Source organism: Manis pentadactyla, chromosome 11, assembly GCF_030020395.1.
Source record: "Manis pentadactyla isolate mManPen7 chromosome 11, mManPen7.hap1, whole genome shotgun sequence".
Classification (NCBI taxonomy): domain Eukaryota; kingdom Metazoa; phylum Chordata; class Mammalia; order Pholidota; family Manidae; genus Manis; species Manis pentadactyla.
In genome coordinates this window covers 107744610-107761275 of record NC_080029.1, presented here as the reverse complement: position 1 = coordinate 107761275, position 16666 = coordinate 107744610, and the positions used below count along the sequence as shown (strand labels likewise).

General features: G+C 41.7%; 1 protein-coding gene across 4 annotated transcripts in view; it reads right to left on the bottom strand.

Annotated features, from left to right (window-relative positions):
* Positions 1-16242, bottom strand: part of CCNB2 (cyclin B2) — a 30346-nt gene extending 14104 nt beyond the window's left edge. The window contains exons 1-7 of one of the 4 annotated variants that reach the window (XM_036903028.2): positions 15672-16242; positions 13639-13767; positions 13419-13532; positions 5078-5248; positions 4816-4974; positions 3617-3853; positions 3163-3216 (exon numbers count right to left, since the gene is read on the bottom strand). In XM_036903028.2, coding sequence (XP_036758923.1) covers positions 3163-3216; positions 3617-3853; positions 4816-4974; positions 5078-5248; positions 13419-13532; positions 13639-13767; positions 15672-15695 — 888 coding nt within the window. In that variant the 5' untranslated portion in view covers positions 15696-16242. Of the gene's footprint in view, positions 1-3162; positions 3304-3616; positions 3854-4815; positions 4975-5077; positions 5249-13418; positions 13533-13638; positions 13768-15169; positions 15611-15671 lie in introns of those variants that run through there. The other 3 variants (XM_036903030.2, XM_036903026.2, XM_036903027.2) reach the window with 3 other exon arrangements.
* Between the last annotated feature and the right edge of the window lie 424 nt (positions 16243-16666).

Below are 16666 nucleotides of genomic sequence, written 5' to 3'. Positions count from 1 at the left end.
CAGGAGTGAATCCTTAAGTAATACATAACTACTGGTGCTTTGAAATCATTTCCCAGAGAACTGGGAGACCTATAGATAGTAGGTTTAGAGACCAAGGAAGCGTGCCTAAAAGTAATTTGGCTAAAATGAGCCATTGGTGCCAGGTCCTTTTAGCTTTAAGCTTTTTATTTCAACAAAATTTCAAATCCACAGAAAAATTGTGAACATCTGTATATGCTTTGTTTGCTCCTTTCTGTCCTCTCCCTCTCACAGTGCCTGAAACTCCCTTTCAGATGGTTCAGCCACACACAATTTTTGCTGAACCATTTGAAAGGGAGATGCAGACACTATGACACATCACTTCTGAAAGTTTCAGAAGCATCCCTTAAAAAGTAATTTCCTACCTACCCACAATACCATTATCACATAGGAAACATTATCAACAATTCCATATCATCTAATATGTAATCAGTATTCAAATTTCTCTAATTGTTCCAAAAATATCTTTTATAGGTCTTTCTTTTTAGACCTAGGGCCAATTAAGGTGCATGCAGTATATCTGGCTGTTGTGTCTTTAGCCTTTCTAAATTAAAAAAAAACTCCTATGTTCTTGGTTTTAAATGTTACTGACTTTTTAAAGGACTCAGACCAGTTACTTTTAGAACATCCCACATTTGGGATTTGTCTAGGTGTTTCTTGTTGATTGCATTTGTGTCAAACATTTCAGCTCTGAATTCTATGTTCGCGATAATACATATACTTCTTACTGCATAGAAGGCAGGTCAAGTCGGATGGTCCCAACGATTGGTGATGCGAACCTTGATCACCAAGTTAGGTAATAACTGCCAGACCTCTCCATCACAAAGGTAGTTTCCTTCAGTATTATTACATTTTTATCTGTGGGAGGTATTTTGAGACCACGTGAACCTTATTCTCCAAAATTATTTAACCAGTGATATAAGTATCAATTGCTAATCCTGGCTTGAATCAGTTACTACATTGGGTGTTAAAAACTGGTAAATTTCCAACTCTCCCATTCTTCCTACTTTAATTAGCTGGCATTCCACTGATTTTTTTCAAAAGACCCCCTTTCTTTCATTCCTTCTTTATTTTGTATCATTATGGACTCATGGATTTTTAAAAATGCATTATAATATACTAATGTCACTCTTGTTTTTAATGCTCAAATTTAGTCTAGTAAGAGCCCCTTTGAACCAGTTCCTATTATCCTTTTGATGTGACCCCATTGATCCTTGAGAATTTGCTTGCTATCTGCTACAAATTGATCCAGGCTCAGCTATTCCTTGAAGGAGTCCTGTTTCCTAGCAGGCAAGTGGTATTTAGTATCCAAAGTGTGGGCACTAAGTATGTGCACTGTTACCAGGTTGTCACTGTGTGTCCAGGCCTTTTCATTATGCATTTACTGACATTTCCAAAGTAGATTTACTATTGTAGCATTTTTCCTTTTGTTTTCATTGTTAATGATATTTTCTCTTTCTTCTTATACAGTAGTCCCCTTATTCACAGTTCCACTTTCCCCAGGTTCAGTTACCTGCGTTCAACTGCAGTCCAGAAGCAGCTGATGCTCCTCCTGACATATCAAAACGAGAATGCCTACGTCACTCACCTCACCTCACGCAGACATTTTGTCATCTCGCATCTTCAGAGGGTTGAGTCAGTACAATAAGATATTTTGAGAGCAAGAGAAGCCACATTCGTATAACTTTTATTACAGTATATTGTTAGTAGTTATTATTATTGTTGCTTATCTCTGTACCTTATTTATAAATTAAACTTTATCACAGGTATGTATATATAGGAAAAGACAGTACAAACAGGGTGTGGTCCTGTCCATGGTTTCCGGAGCTACTGGGGGTCCTGGAACATATCCCCCCAATATAAGGGGGGACTACCATGCTGAAATCTAAGCCCTTAATAACATGAATATGTATATTTGCCTCATCCTATGATATACATGAATAGCTTCAAAAGTAGAACAGATTACTATTAACTTTCCTAAGAAAACTTTAAGTATGTTACTTTTTTTGGCTCTTAATTCAACATCAAGGCCCATCAGGGATGCACAGTCAGAACCCTTTGCTCAAGTTATTTGAATTAATTCTCCCCACTGTGTTCCGTTACCAATTTGATAGAGAGTAGCATTGTTTCTGCTTAATTCCATTATAGGGATTGCACAGAACATTCATGCGGTTCAAAAGTCAAAAAACGTACATTAATAAAAGGTTACAAGCAGAAGTCCTGTTCCTACCCTCAATCTTTCACCCAGTTCCCACACAACCCCATTTTCATTCATTTCTGGTCTGTTCTTCCCATCTTCGTTGAAAAATTAGCAAAGACATAAACACACATACATACACTCTGTTTTCCCTCTTTCTTACATAAAATGTAAATGATACACCCTTGTGTTAGAGGGACAGCTCCACCATGGTGCCTGGAAATCTTGGCCTCAGGCCACACATGCAAAGGCGTGAACCGCAGCTCATCTTCACGGGCAGCGTGCTCTGTGGTCCTCCTTGAACACAAGGGGACGGCGGGCTGGGGAGGAGCCGTCTCTGAGCCCTGGGCCATCGCCTCCCTCTCTCCCTTAGGAGGCTGTTAGGAGAACGCTTCTTATCCCCTCCTGCGGTCTGCTGAGGCTTGTGCTCCACTGCCTCGGGGCACAGCTCCGGACTTTCAGACTCCTCAGTGCGGTCTGGCGTTGGCTTGTCCCCCACGGGGCATCCTATGACCTGCACTGCAGTCAGCTGGCCCCTCTTGTCTCGGTGTTGTCATTTTTTTTGTGTGTGAGACAAGGACCCAGGGAGCTGGTATCTGTGGCTACTTGTATGAATCCAGAAGGGCACACTTACCTTTCCTGGCCAACCCTGATGAGCCATGGCTTTGCTTTGACTTGTGTGCTTGACAGCTTGCTTGTTTCACTTATCAACGTGCCAAGTCTTAACACATCAGTTTTCAGGGGCCTTCCTTGTTCTTTACAACTCTATCATACATCTGCCTACGACGGTGTAGTCACCTCGTCTCCATCTGAACTGTTCCGAGCAGCTTTTTTTAAGGCCTTTGGACTTTTAACAATTGCTTCAAGGGCAGCTGTGAAATGCTAAGGCCTTTCATATCAAGAGGGCCTAAAATATAACCTAGCTAATTTCTTAATACAGCACTCACCCATTTTCCATGGCCTAGAACCTTCTGGGACAGGCAGGAAGCAGCCGCTGCCACCTGAGAAGGGTGATAATGCACCATGTCATAGTCAATGAGAGTCAGCTCCATCAAATACTTGGCTAAAGTGTGCTGTTCCACATCGACCTACAAAACAATAGCCAGGGGTGTAAGGAGCACAGCTCTTATTACTCTCCTGCAAAACTATGCGTGAAGGCCTAGGAACTCAAATCCATTGAACTCACTTATCCTTCCCAGGAACTGCTCTATTCCGCAGTAAGTTACAAACAAAGAACTTGAGGTATTTTCTCTTAAAGTCTTACCTATGAGATAAACATTAAATAAACATATAAAAGATGCTTCCTATAAATTCATATGCTCTCCTTGGACCAGAGCAATGTTTCTGGGATGAGACAACAAGCAGTAAAATAAAGCCTCCTTTGGAACTGGAGGCACTTACCTCCCCAGCTTTTGATGCCCGTCTTAAGAAATGTAGTGGCAGGGGTCGACCCAGCTCAAATTTCAGTTCTTTCAAAATCAGAGTTTCCATTTCTCGGATTTGGGAACTGGTATAAGCATTGTCTGTGATGTAAACAAAGTCTTCAATATTTGGAGAAAACATCTCCTCATATTTGGAAGCCAAGAGCAGAGCCGTAATCCCAACCAGCTGAAGCTTCTTCCGAGAGACTGGCTGAACCTGATGAAGAAGGATGTGTCAAAAGCCATACCTAATGAGAGGCCTGGGGCCCAGGGTGCAGGCAATTGAGAGGGAACCAAGTGCTGGAGAAGTGCAGGTCACCACTGCTCACGCCCCTTTTCCGGGCACAGGAAGCCTGGCTGTGCTTTCCTGCCCACCGAGGACTGTATCTTGAAAACCACTGAACCTATGGTGTCTTAGGATTTTGGAGTATCTCAGGGTCATTATTATGAACACAATTATTATTGTATTGTTTCAGCAGAATTTGTACTTGACCTAAATCTGAATCATAAATGTTGACTTTAAATAAATAAATCCTTATCTGCAGGGCTACAGTTTAGTGGATAACACACAAGTGGTTTGTCTGGCATTTATTCTAACCACAGCGTTTCTGCATTATGAGTTGATAGGTATGCTGATCACTTCTGCCTCTCAGCTTAGTTTCTTACATTCCTCTTTAGATCTCACTTTCTCAGTGCACTCCCCAACACATACCCTCTGACCTTTAAAAAAAGTTCTCCCCCTCCCTTCTACAGTGATTCCATGCCACAGTTGGCTGGGAAGCCAAACTCCTCATTTTCCAGATGAGGAAACTTAACACCAAGGAGTTCTGAACTATGTAAATTGTGCAAGCAGACCTCGAAAACCAGCATCTAGAGACACTGTAGGCTTCAGATTGACTTTCAGACCATCTGTTGGTATATTTCCTTTGACAGGTGACTGTGGCAGTGCGGTATTTCCCCCTGAAGGTTTCCAGCAGGCTGACCTAACAGAGAGGAGCAGCACTGCTCAGTATCAGCACACATTTGCACACTTGGTCTACTGCCCTTTCCAGCACCTGAAGGTCTTCAGCTTCTTATAGACTGGCTTTTGGTCTTTTCTTCAGAGGTATCACACCTTGGCGCTGCATAAATGCGATGTTCAATGAGTCTCTAGCACACAGTCCGTGAGGTCACACTTACCTGCAAAAACCGATCCATGATGGCAATGCACATGTACAGCGTTTCCTGCAGCAGCCTAAACTTGGAGTGGACTTGCACCAGCCAATCCACCAGGATGGCACGCATACGTCCATTGACCTCTCTTCCATCTAAGAAATGTGGATTGATGGATTGCAGAACCTGTTAGTGGAATTAAAAGTTTTAAAAGCTGACCTCATTTTTCTTCCCAGCTATGTGGTAAATTCCATGTAACTTGTACAACAAACCCCAAAGGCCCAGTCACCTCCAGCTGCCTCAGGTACTGGTAGATGTCCTTAACGTAGTCACTGCAGAGCTGAGGGTTCTCCCAATCTTCATGATCAATATCCTCGATTTTGCAGAGCAAGGCATCAGAGAAAGCTTGGCAGAGATCCCCTTCTTTCATGGAGATATCCTCAGGTGTCAGAGAAGGACCCTACATCAACAAATTACAGCACATGTGTCCCTACTGTAAGGATTAAGGAGGAGGCTTAATCACAAATACCTGCACAGTCACCTGGTTTAAAAGCATCACATGCATTTTTTAAATAAGTATATTAAAGCAAAAACAAACTGCAGAATAAAGGTGAATAATTTAGTATGTGGTAGGTGAAGTTTTAAGATATACTCTACTGTTCAAAACTAATTTCACCCAAAGTGAAAACCTAAATCCTCAAAATGATCTATGGCCTCTGCATGATCAGGATCCTGCCCCTTGCCCTGCTGACCTGTCTCCTACTTCTCTTCGGTTCGCTTCACTCCAGTCCAGCAGCCCCCGGCTGGGGCTCCCTCACTGCAAGCCGGCTCCCTCTTCCCAGAACACACGTCCCTGTGTCCACGTGGGTAATTCCCTCACCTTCTCCAGGTTTTGTTTAAAGGTTTCTTTCTCAATCAGCTCTATCCTGACTCCTATTTTAAATAACCATCTCTCCTATCACACCAACCTACACATTTCATTTTTCCTACTGGGTTTTTTCCCCATACTACCTACAACTACTAATATATTATAGGGTTTATTTATAGATGATGTATATTACTTTGCCTACCTCTGATAAAATGTAAGCTCTATAAGCTTACATTTATTTAAATTGATATATCTCAAATACCTGTATTATCCCCAACACGTGGTAGGTTCCCAAAAAATACTGAGTGAAAAAAATTTAGACACCTGGACTCAGAGATTCCTCGAGGGGATAGTTCATTTTGGTAGTAGCCTCTTCTACAACTGTAATACTCTCTTCTCATAATTTATTCTAAATTGAGATATTGGCAACTAAAAAGCAGAAAAGCACATTCCAGCCCATGAATAAAATAGGAGGAAGCAAAGACTGAGCAAGTATACATTCAGTATTTTTTTCTTTTGTTGACTATTTATAAAAATCACACAAATTAAAAATTTATAAAGTTGAGGTTTTTTCACTTTTTTTTTTTTGATATCATTAATGTACAATTACTTGAACATTATGGTTACTAGACTCCCCCTATTATCAAGTCCCCCCCACATGCCCCATTAACAGTCACTGTCCATCAGCGTAGTAAGATGCTAGAGTCATTACTTGTCTCCAATGTATATACTGCCTTTTCCTTGTCCCACCCCCACCTACATTATGTGTGCTAATTGTAATGCCCCATTTTCCACCTAATCCCTCCCTTCCCACCCATCCTCCCCAGTCCCTTTCCCTTTGGTAAATGTTAGTCCATTCTTGGGTTCTGAGTTTGCTACTGGTTTGTTCCTTCAGTTTTTTCTTTGTTCTTATACTCTACAGATGAGTGAAATCATTTTATACTTGTCTTTCTCTGCCTGGCTTATTTCACTGAACATAATACCCTCTAGCTCCATCCATGTTGTTGCAAATGGTAGGATTTGTTTTCTTCTTATGGCTGAATAATATTCCATTGTGTATATGTACCACATCTTCTTTATCCATTCATCTACTCATGGACACTCAGGTTGCTTCCATTTCTTGGCTATTGTAAATAGTGCTGCGATAAACATAGGGGGGCATCTGTCTTTTTCAAACTGGACTGCTGCATTCTTAGGGTAAATTCCTAGGAGTGGAATTCCTGGATCAAATGGTATTTCTATTCTGAGCTTTTTGAGGAACCTCCATGCTGCTTTCCACAATGGTCAAACTAATTTACGTTCCCACCAGCAGTGTAGGAGAGCTCCCCTTTCTCCACATCCTTGCCAACATTTCTTGTAGTTTGTGTTTTGGATGGTGGCGATCCTTACTGGTGTGAGGTGATATCTCATTGTGGTTTTAATTTGCATTTCTCTGATGACTAGTGATGTGGAGCATCTTTTCATGTCTGTTGGCCATCTGAATTTCTTCTTTGTAGAACTGTTCAGCTCCTCTGCCCATTTTTTAATTGGATTATTTGCTTTTTGTTTGTTGAGGTGAGTGAGCTCTTTATATAATTGGGATGTCAATCTCTTATCAGATATGTCATTTATTAATATATTCTCCCATACTGTAGGATGTCTTTTTGTTCTACTGATGGTGTCCTTTGCTGTACAGAAGCATTTTAGTTTGATATAGTCCCACTTGTTCATTTCTGCTTTTGTTTCCCTTGCCCGGGGAGATATGTTTATGAAGAAGTTGCTCATGTTTATGTCCAAGAGATTTTTGCCTATATTTTTTTCTAAGAGGTTTATGGTTTCATGACTTACATTCAGGTCTTTGATCCATTTTGAGTTTACTTTTGTGTATGGGGTTAGACAGTGATCCAGTTTCATTCTCTTACATGTAGCTGTCCAGTTTTGCCAATACCAGCTGGTGAAGAGGCTGTCATTTCCCCATTGTATGTCCATGGCTTCTTTATTGTGTATTAATTGACCACATATACTTGGGTTAATATCTGGACTCTCTATTTTGTTCCACTGATCTATGGGTCTGTTCTTGTGCCAGTACCAAATTGTCTTGATTACTGTGGCTTTGTAGTAGAGCTTGAAATCAGGGAGCGTAATTCCCCCTGCTTTATTCTTCCTTCTCAGGATTGCTTTGGCTATTCAGGGTCTTTGGTGGTTCCATATGAACTTTAGAACTATTTGTTCCAGTTCATTGAAGAATGCTGTTGGTATTTGATAGGGGTTGCATTGAATCTACAGATTGCTTTGGGCAGGATGGCCATTTTGACAATATTAATTCTTCCTACCCAAGAGCATGGGATGAGTTTCCATTTGTTAGTGTCCTCTTTAATTTCTCTTGAGAGTGTCTTGTAGTTTTCAGAGTATAGGTCTTTCACTTCCTTGGTTAGGTTTATTCCTAGGTATTTTATTCTTTTTGATGCAATTTTGAATGGAATTGTTTTCCTGATTTCTCTTTCTGCTAGTTCATCATTAGTGTATAGGAATGCTACAGATTTCTGTGTATTAATTTTGTATCCCGCAACTTTGCTGAATTCAGATATTCGATCTAGTAATTTTAGAGTGGATTCTTTAGGCTTTTTTATGTACAATATCATGTCATCTGAAAACAGGGACAGTTTGACTTCTTCCTTGCCAATCTGGATGCCTTGCATTTCTTTGTTTTGTCTGATTGCTGTGGCTAGGACATATACAATGAATTTAGCAATAAAGTATAAAAAACTATTACTTCCTAAAAGAGGTACTTCTCAAAGTAAAACCTAACAGAACTGGTAGGCTATAATGAATACGTATTAAAGTAATAAAATACAGAAAGAGAAGCCTGCATAATAAACAATTCGCACTTACATTAAAGTCCAGTCAGCATAGTTTCCAGTCTTAGGTAAGAATAAAACAATAACAACAACTAAGTGTATATATATATATATATATATATATATATATATATATATATATATATATATATATATATATATACTGCAGTTCAAAATACATCCTGTCCTCTTACATCAAAGGTCTTAAACTGAGGAAGGTCCAGGGGAACAAGATGTATGCAGGTATGCATGCCACTTATTCAAGAATTTAAGAACCTTAAGGGACCAGAATGAATAAGAAGAGCTGCTTCGGGTGCCTATATAAGGTGACCAGGGAGGGCAAGACCTCAGGGAAATGGGTAGGCGAAGGCACACTGTGCTGAGTCCCAGGTGAAGCCAAGAAATAATATAGGCAAGTCTGGGGATGGCACGTTGATTTGCGATGGCAGGAGGTAATGCATAAGGTGTGACAAGATGGGCTGGAAAGGTGAGCAAGAACCTGGCTAAGGAGTTTATATTTTATCCGGAGGTAAGTGAACCCACTGAAGGAATCAGGCAAGAGTAACTAGAATCAGATGTGCATCTGAATATGCACAGGTAGCTTCACGTCAAGGTTACCCTTTTTCAAAGATAAGCATCCTCACTCTCCCTGGGAAGGGCAGTCAGGACCAGGAGGCCTGGTAAAGGAGGCAGAGGTCATTGCCATGTACTTCCAAGGCTGCCTTTGAAGCTTAACCTATTTACCTGTGTCTGTTCTGAAGTACACCTGAGTGTAGCCATATCCAAAACCTTCCAGGATAATGCAAGGATAATTGCTCTAGCCCTTAATTCAGATTTTCTTCTCAGCATTCCTTTTGGACTCCAACATAATTTAATCATTCTAAAATTCTTCCTAATATCCCATTCATCTGTGCACGTCATAGCCTAAGACCTGTGAAAGTGTCAATCTAGGGTCTGCTGTACACACAGTTTAAAAACTGTATCAGCTAATAACCATCACAAACTTTTGACTGACAAAAGTGGTCTGAGAATAAGAACCTTCAAGTGAGATTAATGAATGACTTCTGTGGGTTGTCAGAGACAACTGAAAAGTCATACCAGTGACAATAAACATGTGAGATTTTGCTTAAGTTGATAAGTTCCTGTTTGGTAAGAAGCTAGTGGAGTGTGAGTAAAAGTGACCACTTCTCCTGATGCCAATGCATACTGAGTTGGTCCACTGAGAAATGGATTAAGATTCATATGCAAATAAATTGGGATTTACACAAGTTTTGGTAAAACACCAGAGTTCCTTTATTTGCTAAATTTATGATAAGCAATGTCAATTAAGTGCAACACGCAAAAGGACTCCCAGAAAACTTGTTGATGCTCATCAGACAGTTGATGATTTGTGGAAGTGTGTACACATGACATGGACGCACACACAGTTGCAAAGGCAAAATCAGCTCCCATGATTAGCTCTTGGGAATGCAATGGGAGGGAATTTGGGGGGTCCAGAGAGGTATAAAAATGGACTAATCTTTTATTCTACGTACTCTATGTATTTCTGTGTTTTGCTTTCTTATGACTGTTTTTATGACTGTGTAATTAAAAATAAAAGGCACTTTAAAAAATGTGATAGTGTGCTTATTATTTCCCTTTTATATATAGTTTTTGTATTAGAGAAAGTTACATCACATTCTTATACTTCAATGACTCTCACTGAATTTCATGTTTCTGTTAAATCTGTAAATCTGTAATTTCCACCTGTGACTTCCCAGTACATCTCCTAATCTTGCATTTATCTCCTTAACATGTACAGTAACACATGCCTTTGCTCTGACCCTCCCCAACTTGATTGGAAGCTACTTGAGGACAGAGTCGGTGGTTCATTCAATTTGTTTCCGCAGTGCCCAGCAAACAAGGGGCTAGTAAAAATCAGTCTCCTTCTCTTTCAAACAAACTACTCAGTGTTTGTGGAATCCTCATTAGTCAGCAAAAAAGTTTTCTCCAAAAATTGTAAGATAATAAGCTTCTGCAAACACCTGTGGATGGTCTCAGCCAGGGCTCTTTGTGATTCAGTTGCATCACTGCTATAAAGAAATAAACCTGCCCTCCAGTTTTGCAGAGGATAGCATGGATTTGGTTAGAAGTGTGGGAACATCCACGTGCATGAACACATGGCTTATGTTATAAATTATGAAACACAAGTCTTATTGCTGTGAGAAACCCTGTACATAGCAGGCGTTTTTCACACCTCCAGGACTGCCTGTAAATGAGAAGCAATGATTGCAGATACAGCAGATGACAAATAAAAGGCAGAGTTCTGACCAGAGGCAGGAAGAGGGGTCAGCTGCCATGAGGTAGGGCATCCCCTAAATTGTGGACTTAATGGTCTCTTTGTTACCATGTTTCTCAGAGAAAAGTGTATTTGAAGTGGAAATAATAACTGTTGTTTAATCCCTGATGTCTCCCAAAGCAAGAAGCATGTTTCAACCATGGGAGTGATTTTGATATCAGTTGAACTATAGGTCCACAATTTTTTTTGTCAGAAATGCCTGTTTTGTCAAGAAGCTAGAGAAAAAAGGAGTTAGACAAGGAGATGTGGAGTAAAGGGAACTCAGCAGGAATTACAAAGGTCACACACACAAGGATATTTCTCCTTTGTTTTGCTCATAATATTTTTGGTTCTTTGCTTCTTTTTTTTAAGTTGCCTTTTTAAGTTCTTCAATTTGAACATGGCAATAAGTCTGAAAATTTTATGGTTAAAAGTCTGAAAATTTTCAGGAAGAAAATGAAAGTGAACATTATTAAGCCGAACGTGATATTCAAAAATCACCACCACCAGGATTTTGCAAACTTTTACACACTTCTAAAAGCAAATCTGGGTTGCACTGCATTATATCGTGTTATAATCTGATTTTTCCATTGATGTGATATGCATTTTGACATCTTTAAATTCTACTAAAACATGTTTTGGGTTGCACAGTATTTCAGTAAATGGATTTAACCAATCTTCTAATACAGAATATTTCTCTTTTATAGAAGAGATGTTCATGACAGCACCATTTAAAAGTCCTCAACTGTCCTTCTGATCATTAACTTAGGATAACTTTTGAAAAGAGACTTACTGGGTATGGAGAATAACCATTTGAAATATACTGCCAAACAGCTCTCCTGAAATGTGGGAGGAACCACATTCAGTCACCCATATAAAATGCGGCTTAATGGTCAAGACATCAAGGTCTGAAAAGCTGCTTTGAGTTTGGCCTTTAGAAACCTCCCTATTAAAGAAAGGCCAATTTTGAGTATTTGTTCTGAGCTTTAGTTCTTGCTCTGAAGCCTGTTTCCTCTTGTCTTATAAACAGCAACATGCTGCAACCCTCACCTCTAAGTAGAAGGCTCCCAAGTCTGTCCTCTCCCTTCAGATGTTGCTGGCTTATTTCCAAGTGCCTTTCCTGGTGGATGTCTGTTACCTCAACAAATCTAAGGCCAAATGAGACCCCTTCCCTAAAGCTACCCTTCCACACCTGACTCCTTTTTTTAAAATTTATTCCATAAATGGTTTCTTAAAAACTCAAGTGTTTAAGGGTCTCACTCCTCCACACCAAGCAACATATCCAAAGAATTCCTTCTAAATGAAGGCCGGTGTCCCTGAAAGGCGTCTGGCCCATCCTCACCTACTGAGTGTTGTTTCTCGGCACCTGTGTACGTCGGCATCTGGGTGAGAGAGCTGACCCTCATCAGCTCTCGCTCGGAGAACTGCAGTGCCTCCTAATCGATGTCCCTTCCCACCCTACACTGCTTTCATCACTTCTCAAACTTCTCACAGGTTCTTCACTGCCAAATGGGGAAAAAATCCTCATTCCAAGGCCTTCAAATCCAACTGCAACCTTCTTCCCAACTTTATCTTCTGCTTCCTCACACAAACCCTGTTCGCCCAACGTAGACCTGCTGACTCCTTGCACACAGGACAGGATTATAAGCTTATTTCCAGTTTGGTGCCTTGACTCCTGTTGTGCTTTGTTCCCTGAAAAGATGCTCGTTCCAATCAGCATCTCCCCATTCTTACAAATCCTACTTATTCCATGAAGTTCCCCCTGACTCCTCCATTCCCGAGCCTTCTCCCCTCCCTAACACATACTTTCTGAAGGAGGGCACGTCCATCTGCCCTAGTCAGCCGCGGCGCAGGGCCGTCTACCATCATTCCCAGGATCACCAATGTAATTTCCAGGTCTGTCCACCCCTTCTGGAGGAGTCTCCTCTAGGCAAGACGTCTCCTTATCAGCCTTCGCACAATCAGATGTGTATATAAATGTTCAGGATATATACATATATATATATATATATATCTCAAATATAGCCAATGTTTAATTTAAAAATTTTTCAAACATACAGAATATATCTATTTTTGAGCTGGAAAGAGGGAAGGAGTTGTCACATCCTCGGCACCTACAACAGTGCCCGTCTCATAGTAACCGCAAGAATGTATGTAATCCACGGACGAGAACATGCCTGAGCTTGGACATGGTGGGAGGTGAATGGGCTGATGGTCCCCGTAGCATTCTGACTCGGACTGAGCTGAGCTACCCACTCAGAGACCACAGTGTGTTCACACGGAACATCGGCATCACTTTGTTCTTACATGAGTGTGGGTCTCAGAATTGTGAGCTTCCACAGCCTCCCTATGCAAGTTTATTCTTACAGCGGATTATTTTAATCAAACATACCAAATTTCACTCTGAGACCACTGAATTCATTTGGGTATTAAGGTAATTGACTTTGTTATTCACGATCATAACATTAAGGAACCACACTCTTGTTTCAAAGGAAGGCTCTAGCTGTGACTCTTCTTCAAAAGTCGCCGTGACGATAAAGGCACGCTTACAGTCAAGCTAAAAACAGGTTATTTCCCTGAGTTTGATTGTAAGTTTAGACTTTCCTACCTTTGGAGCCAACATTTCCCCCTGTACTGGTTTCACAGAAGTGGTAGGTTTCAGCGGTTTGTGCTCATCTGTTGTTTTGGTGGGCTGCGCAGGTACTTTGGTGTTCTGAGCTTTCTGAAGAGAAAAAGAAATGTGATCCAGAGGCAAGAGAGCCAGCGTCACCCTCAGTACTATACAGAACCAGCCCAGTGTCCACACATACAGTCTTCAGCTTTGTTACCTTAGCTCCTTGTGTGGCTCTGGTTGTGACTCGATTTCCAATTTCCTCTAAAACTGCCCGTCTGATAGTCACATGACTCTTCGCTTTTGAATTCACTCCTGTGTAAATATTCTCCAAATCAGTGGGCACCTTAAAAAAAATATTAGTGAAGAATTGAGACAATTTCCAATACTTTGCTAAAGCCAGATACCCAAAGTCAGAATTAACTTGGAAAAAGTGAGTAAGCCGAAATCTATTTACAAGGGGAAAAACTACATTTTAGGAAGTCTAAAAATGCTATTTGTGGTTGATAACACCACTCTAAATCAGGCAAATCATATATCCACCTCATCTATAAAATAAATAATCCCACTAAGAGCTTCACAAATACGTGATTATTTCATACATAGCACCCATGTCACTTGTTAGAGAACCTTGTGTACTAAAGGCATCTATTAAAAAACTTCCTTTACAGAGCTTAGTAGCAAGTACAATTAAGACACAATATTAGAAAGCTATAATTGGTCTGGCTGTTTAAAAATCAGATGTTTGAAACCCAAACTGCCTTTGACTCTTAGGCCATTCTAGAGAGGAAGTACTCCTTTAGATACATAGCCTTTTAAAATAAGGTTGCATAACATGGACTCTCTCTTATATTAAGGGTACTTAGAAAGGAAATCATTTTCATGAGTAAAATAGTTTTACTCTCAAATTCAGAATGTTGGAATTATGTGAAATACAAAGTCAGCTGACATTAACTTGCTTGAGACAGAATGTACTTGGAAAGAGAACTTGCTGGGAAAATAAAAAATTTTCATTTTATTATAGAATTGATAAACATTTCACGAGGACAAACATCATGCTCCATCCCTGGGAACTGGGGGTTGTAATCCTAAAAAAATATCCCGGCGGGGTGTTGAACCAACCAACCAAAATAGACAGAGGAGCAAAGGAAAAGTCAAGCCTCCCCTGAACAGAAAGAATTCAACTATGAAAGAACTTTATGGAACAGATTAGGCAAAAATTACTTGTCAGTTTGACTTCGAGCCGCACAAAGAGAGGAATTAAATTCTGAATGTATTCAATTTAGGATTCTCAAAAGTCACACTGTTCAATTTTTCCAGCAGCTATTGCCAGTTCTGAAAAGCGTTTGAAAATTTATTGTTTATGAGTTGAAGCCTGGTAATCTAAGTTTCAATCCATCTTAGACTGATTGGGGAAAATTGCCAGTTTCTAACGAGCGTTAGAGACAGGTGGACGGAACTCAGGTGCGTCAGGGCCCTCTATTTTTTCAGCAAAGGAAAAGTAGATCCAGGTACAATTCAAGCTCACAGAAAAAAATACCCAAAAAGCCAATTAACACTTTGGTTTTTGCAAAGATGAAGTAAATGAATTTGGACTCTTCTCTTTCCATCTGCCGTATTGTTCCAAATTATGTGCAAAATCTCTATTACATTGGAGTTAAGAAGTTATTATTTTTTTAAAGACAAATCTATACATTAGTGAATTCCGCCTGGAAGACTTCGTGTGCAGAAATAATTGGGAAACTTACACAAAACAAAATGTGAAACATCTGAAAAGCAGCCACGGCGGTTGTTGGTCAGTCAGCACACTTTACTGCCTACGAAGTTCCTTCCAGGCCCCTCTCCTCCGCATCCCCACCACGGATCCCCAGGCCGCCAAGGAGTTGAGAACTGAGGCAGGAAACGCCAGGAACCTGAATTTGGACAGCTCTCTAACAGCGAGCCCTCGGGACGGCTCGCGGAGCACTAGGCCCCGGGGCCCGGCAGGCACACGTGACCGGCGCCGCCCCCGAGGAGCTTTCCTGCTCCTCCCCAGCCAGGGCAGGGCGGGAGCGGGGACCGGAGAGCGGACCCGCGGAGGGCAGAGGCCGGCCCGCGGGGACAGGAGCCAGGCCCCGGGCGCGGGGGAACGGGCAGCCCGGAAGAAGGGGACAGGGGCGCCGGGTGGCAGCTCAGAAAGAGGGGCGAGGCGGCCGGGAGGCCGCGTGGCAGAAGCCCCTGTCCGTGCTGGGAGTCGCTGGGCCCACTCACCGCCGGGCGTCGGAGCAGCGCCATGAGGAACGGGGCAGGCGAGAGCGCCAGCCCGGTCCGGGGCAGGACGCGGACTGGGGAGTGAGGGCACAGGCTTCCGCGGCGCCGTTAGGGCTACGCTCCCGACCCTCACCGCTGGAGATCTTCGCGTTGTTTCCTTGTTCCAGGATTCAAATACCGCACCGCTCGCGCCCCCATTGGGCAGCTGTACGTACGACGCGCTCTTCCCATTGGCTAGGACAGAGGCCTTTCTGCAAACGGATTGGCTGAATGTTTCAGACCCGTTTAGTTGTCATAACAACCAGTCGTTTTTTTCTTCCCTATGTCTTTTTAAAAAAATCTCGGCCTCGAAGATAAACAAATTGAAGTGGCTCATTGGGAAAGCAGAAATGGGAGTCCTCCTCTGAGTTTTGACAAGGCCTCAGCCACGGATGCCTCTCTACGTTTGTACTGAGTGGGCGGAAGCTGGTTCTAGGGAACAGCCCGGGACGGCCGTATCTGCATCATTCCTCTTCCGGAAGTTTGGAGTTGGGAGTTTAGGTTGGCCTGGGTCTTGGACAGGCGCCCCTGGGTGGCTCAGGGCTGCCCTGCGATTAGGTGATTGAGCTTCAAACGTGTGCTAAAGGAGTGAAATTGCGGCGTTTACTCAAAGGCTGAGAGTCCCAGGAGAGGGAAAACAAAAACAAAAAAGCAGTACTGCGATTTGTGTGAATCATGTAAACTCTGTGTTGTACTGCGGGCACCTAGCAATTGTTGCGTGCTTAATAAATATTCCTCTAATAAATGATTTTTACATAAGAAGGAAGGTGTGACCCAGCCTTGGGTAGAAGAGTGAGAGGATCAAGTCAGGATAAGAAAAGAGGAAGGGAAAAAGTGAGACGAATGGAAAGGGGAAGAGGGAAGGAAAGGCCCAGGGCCCACAGTAAATGTAATAGAGTGACTCCTAATAACGATCCATCTAAGAATTTGAGCAAGCTTCCCTATTACTCCTATAC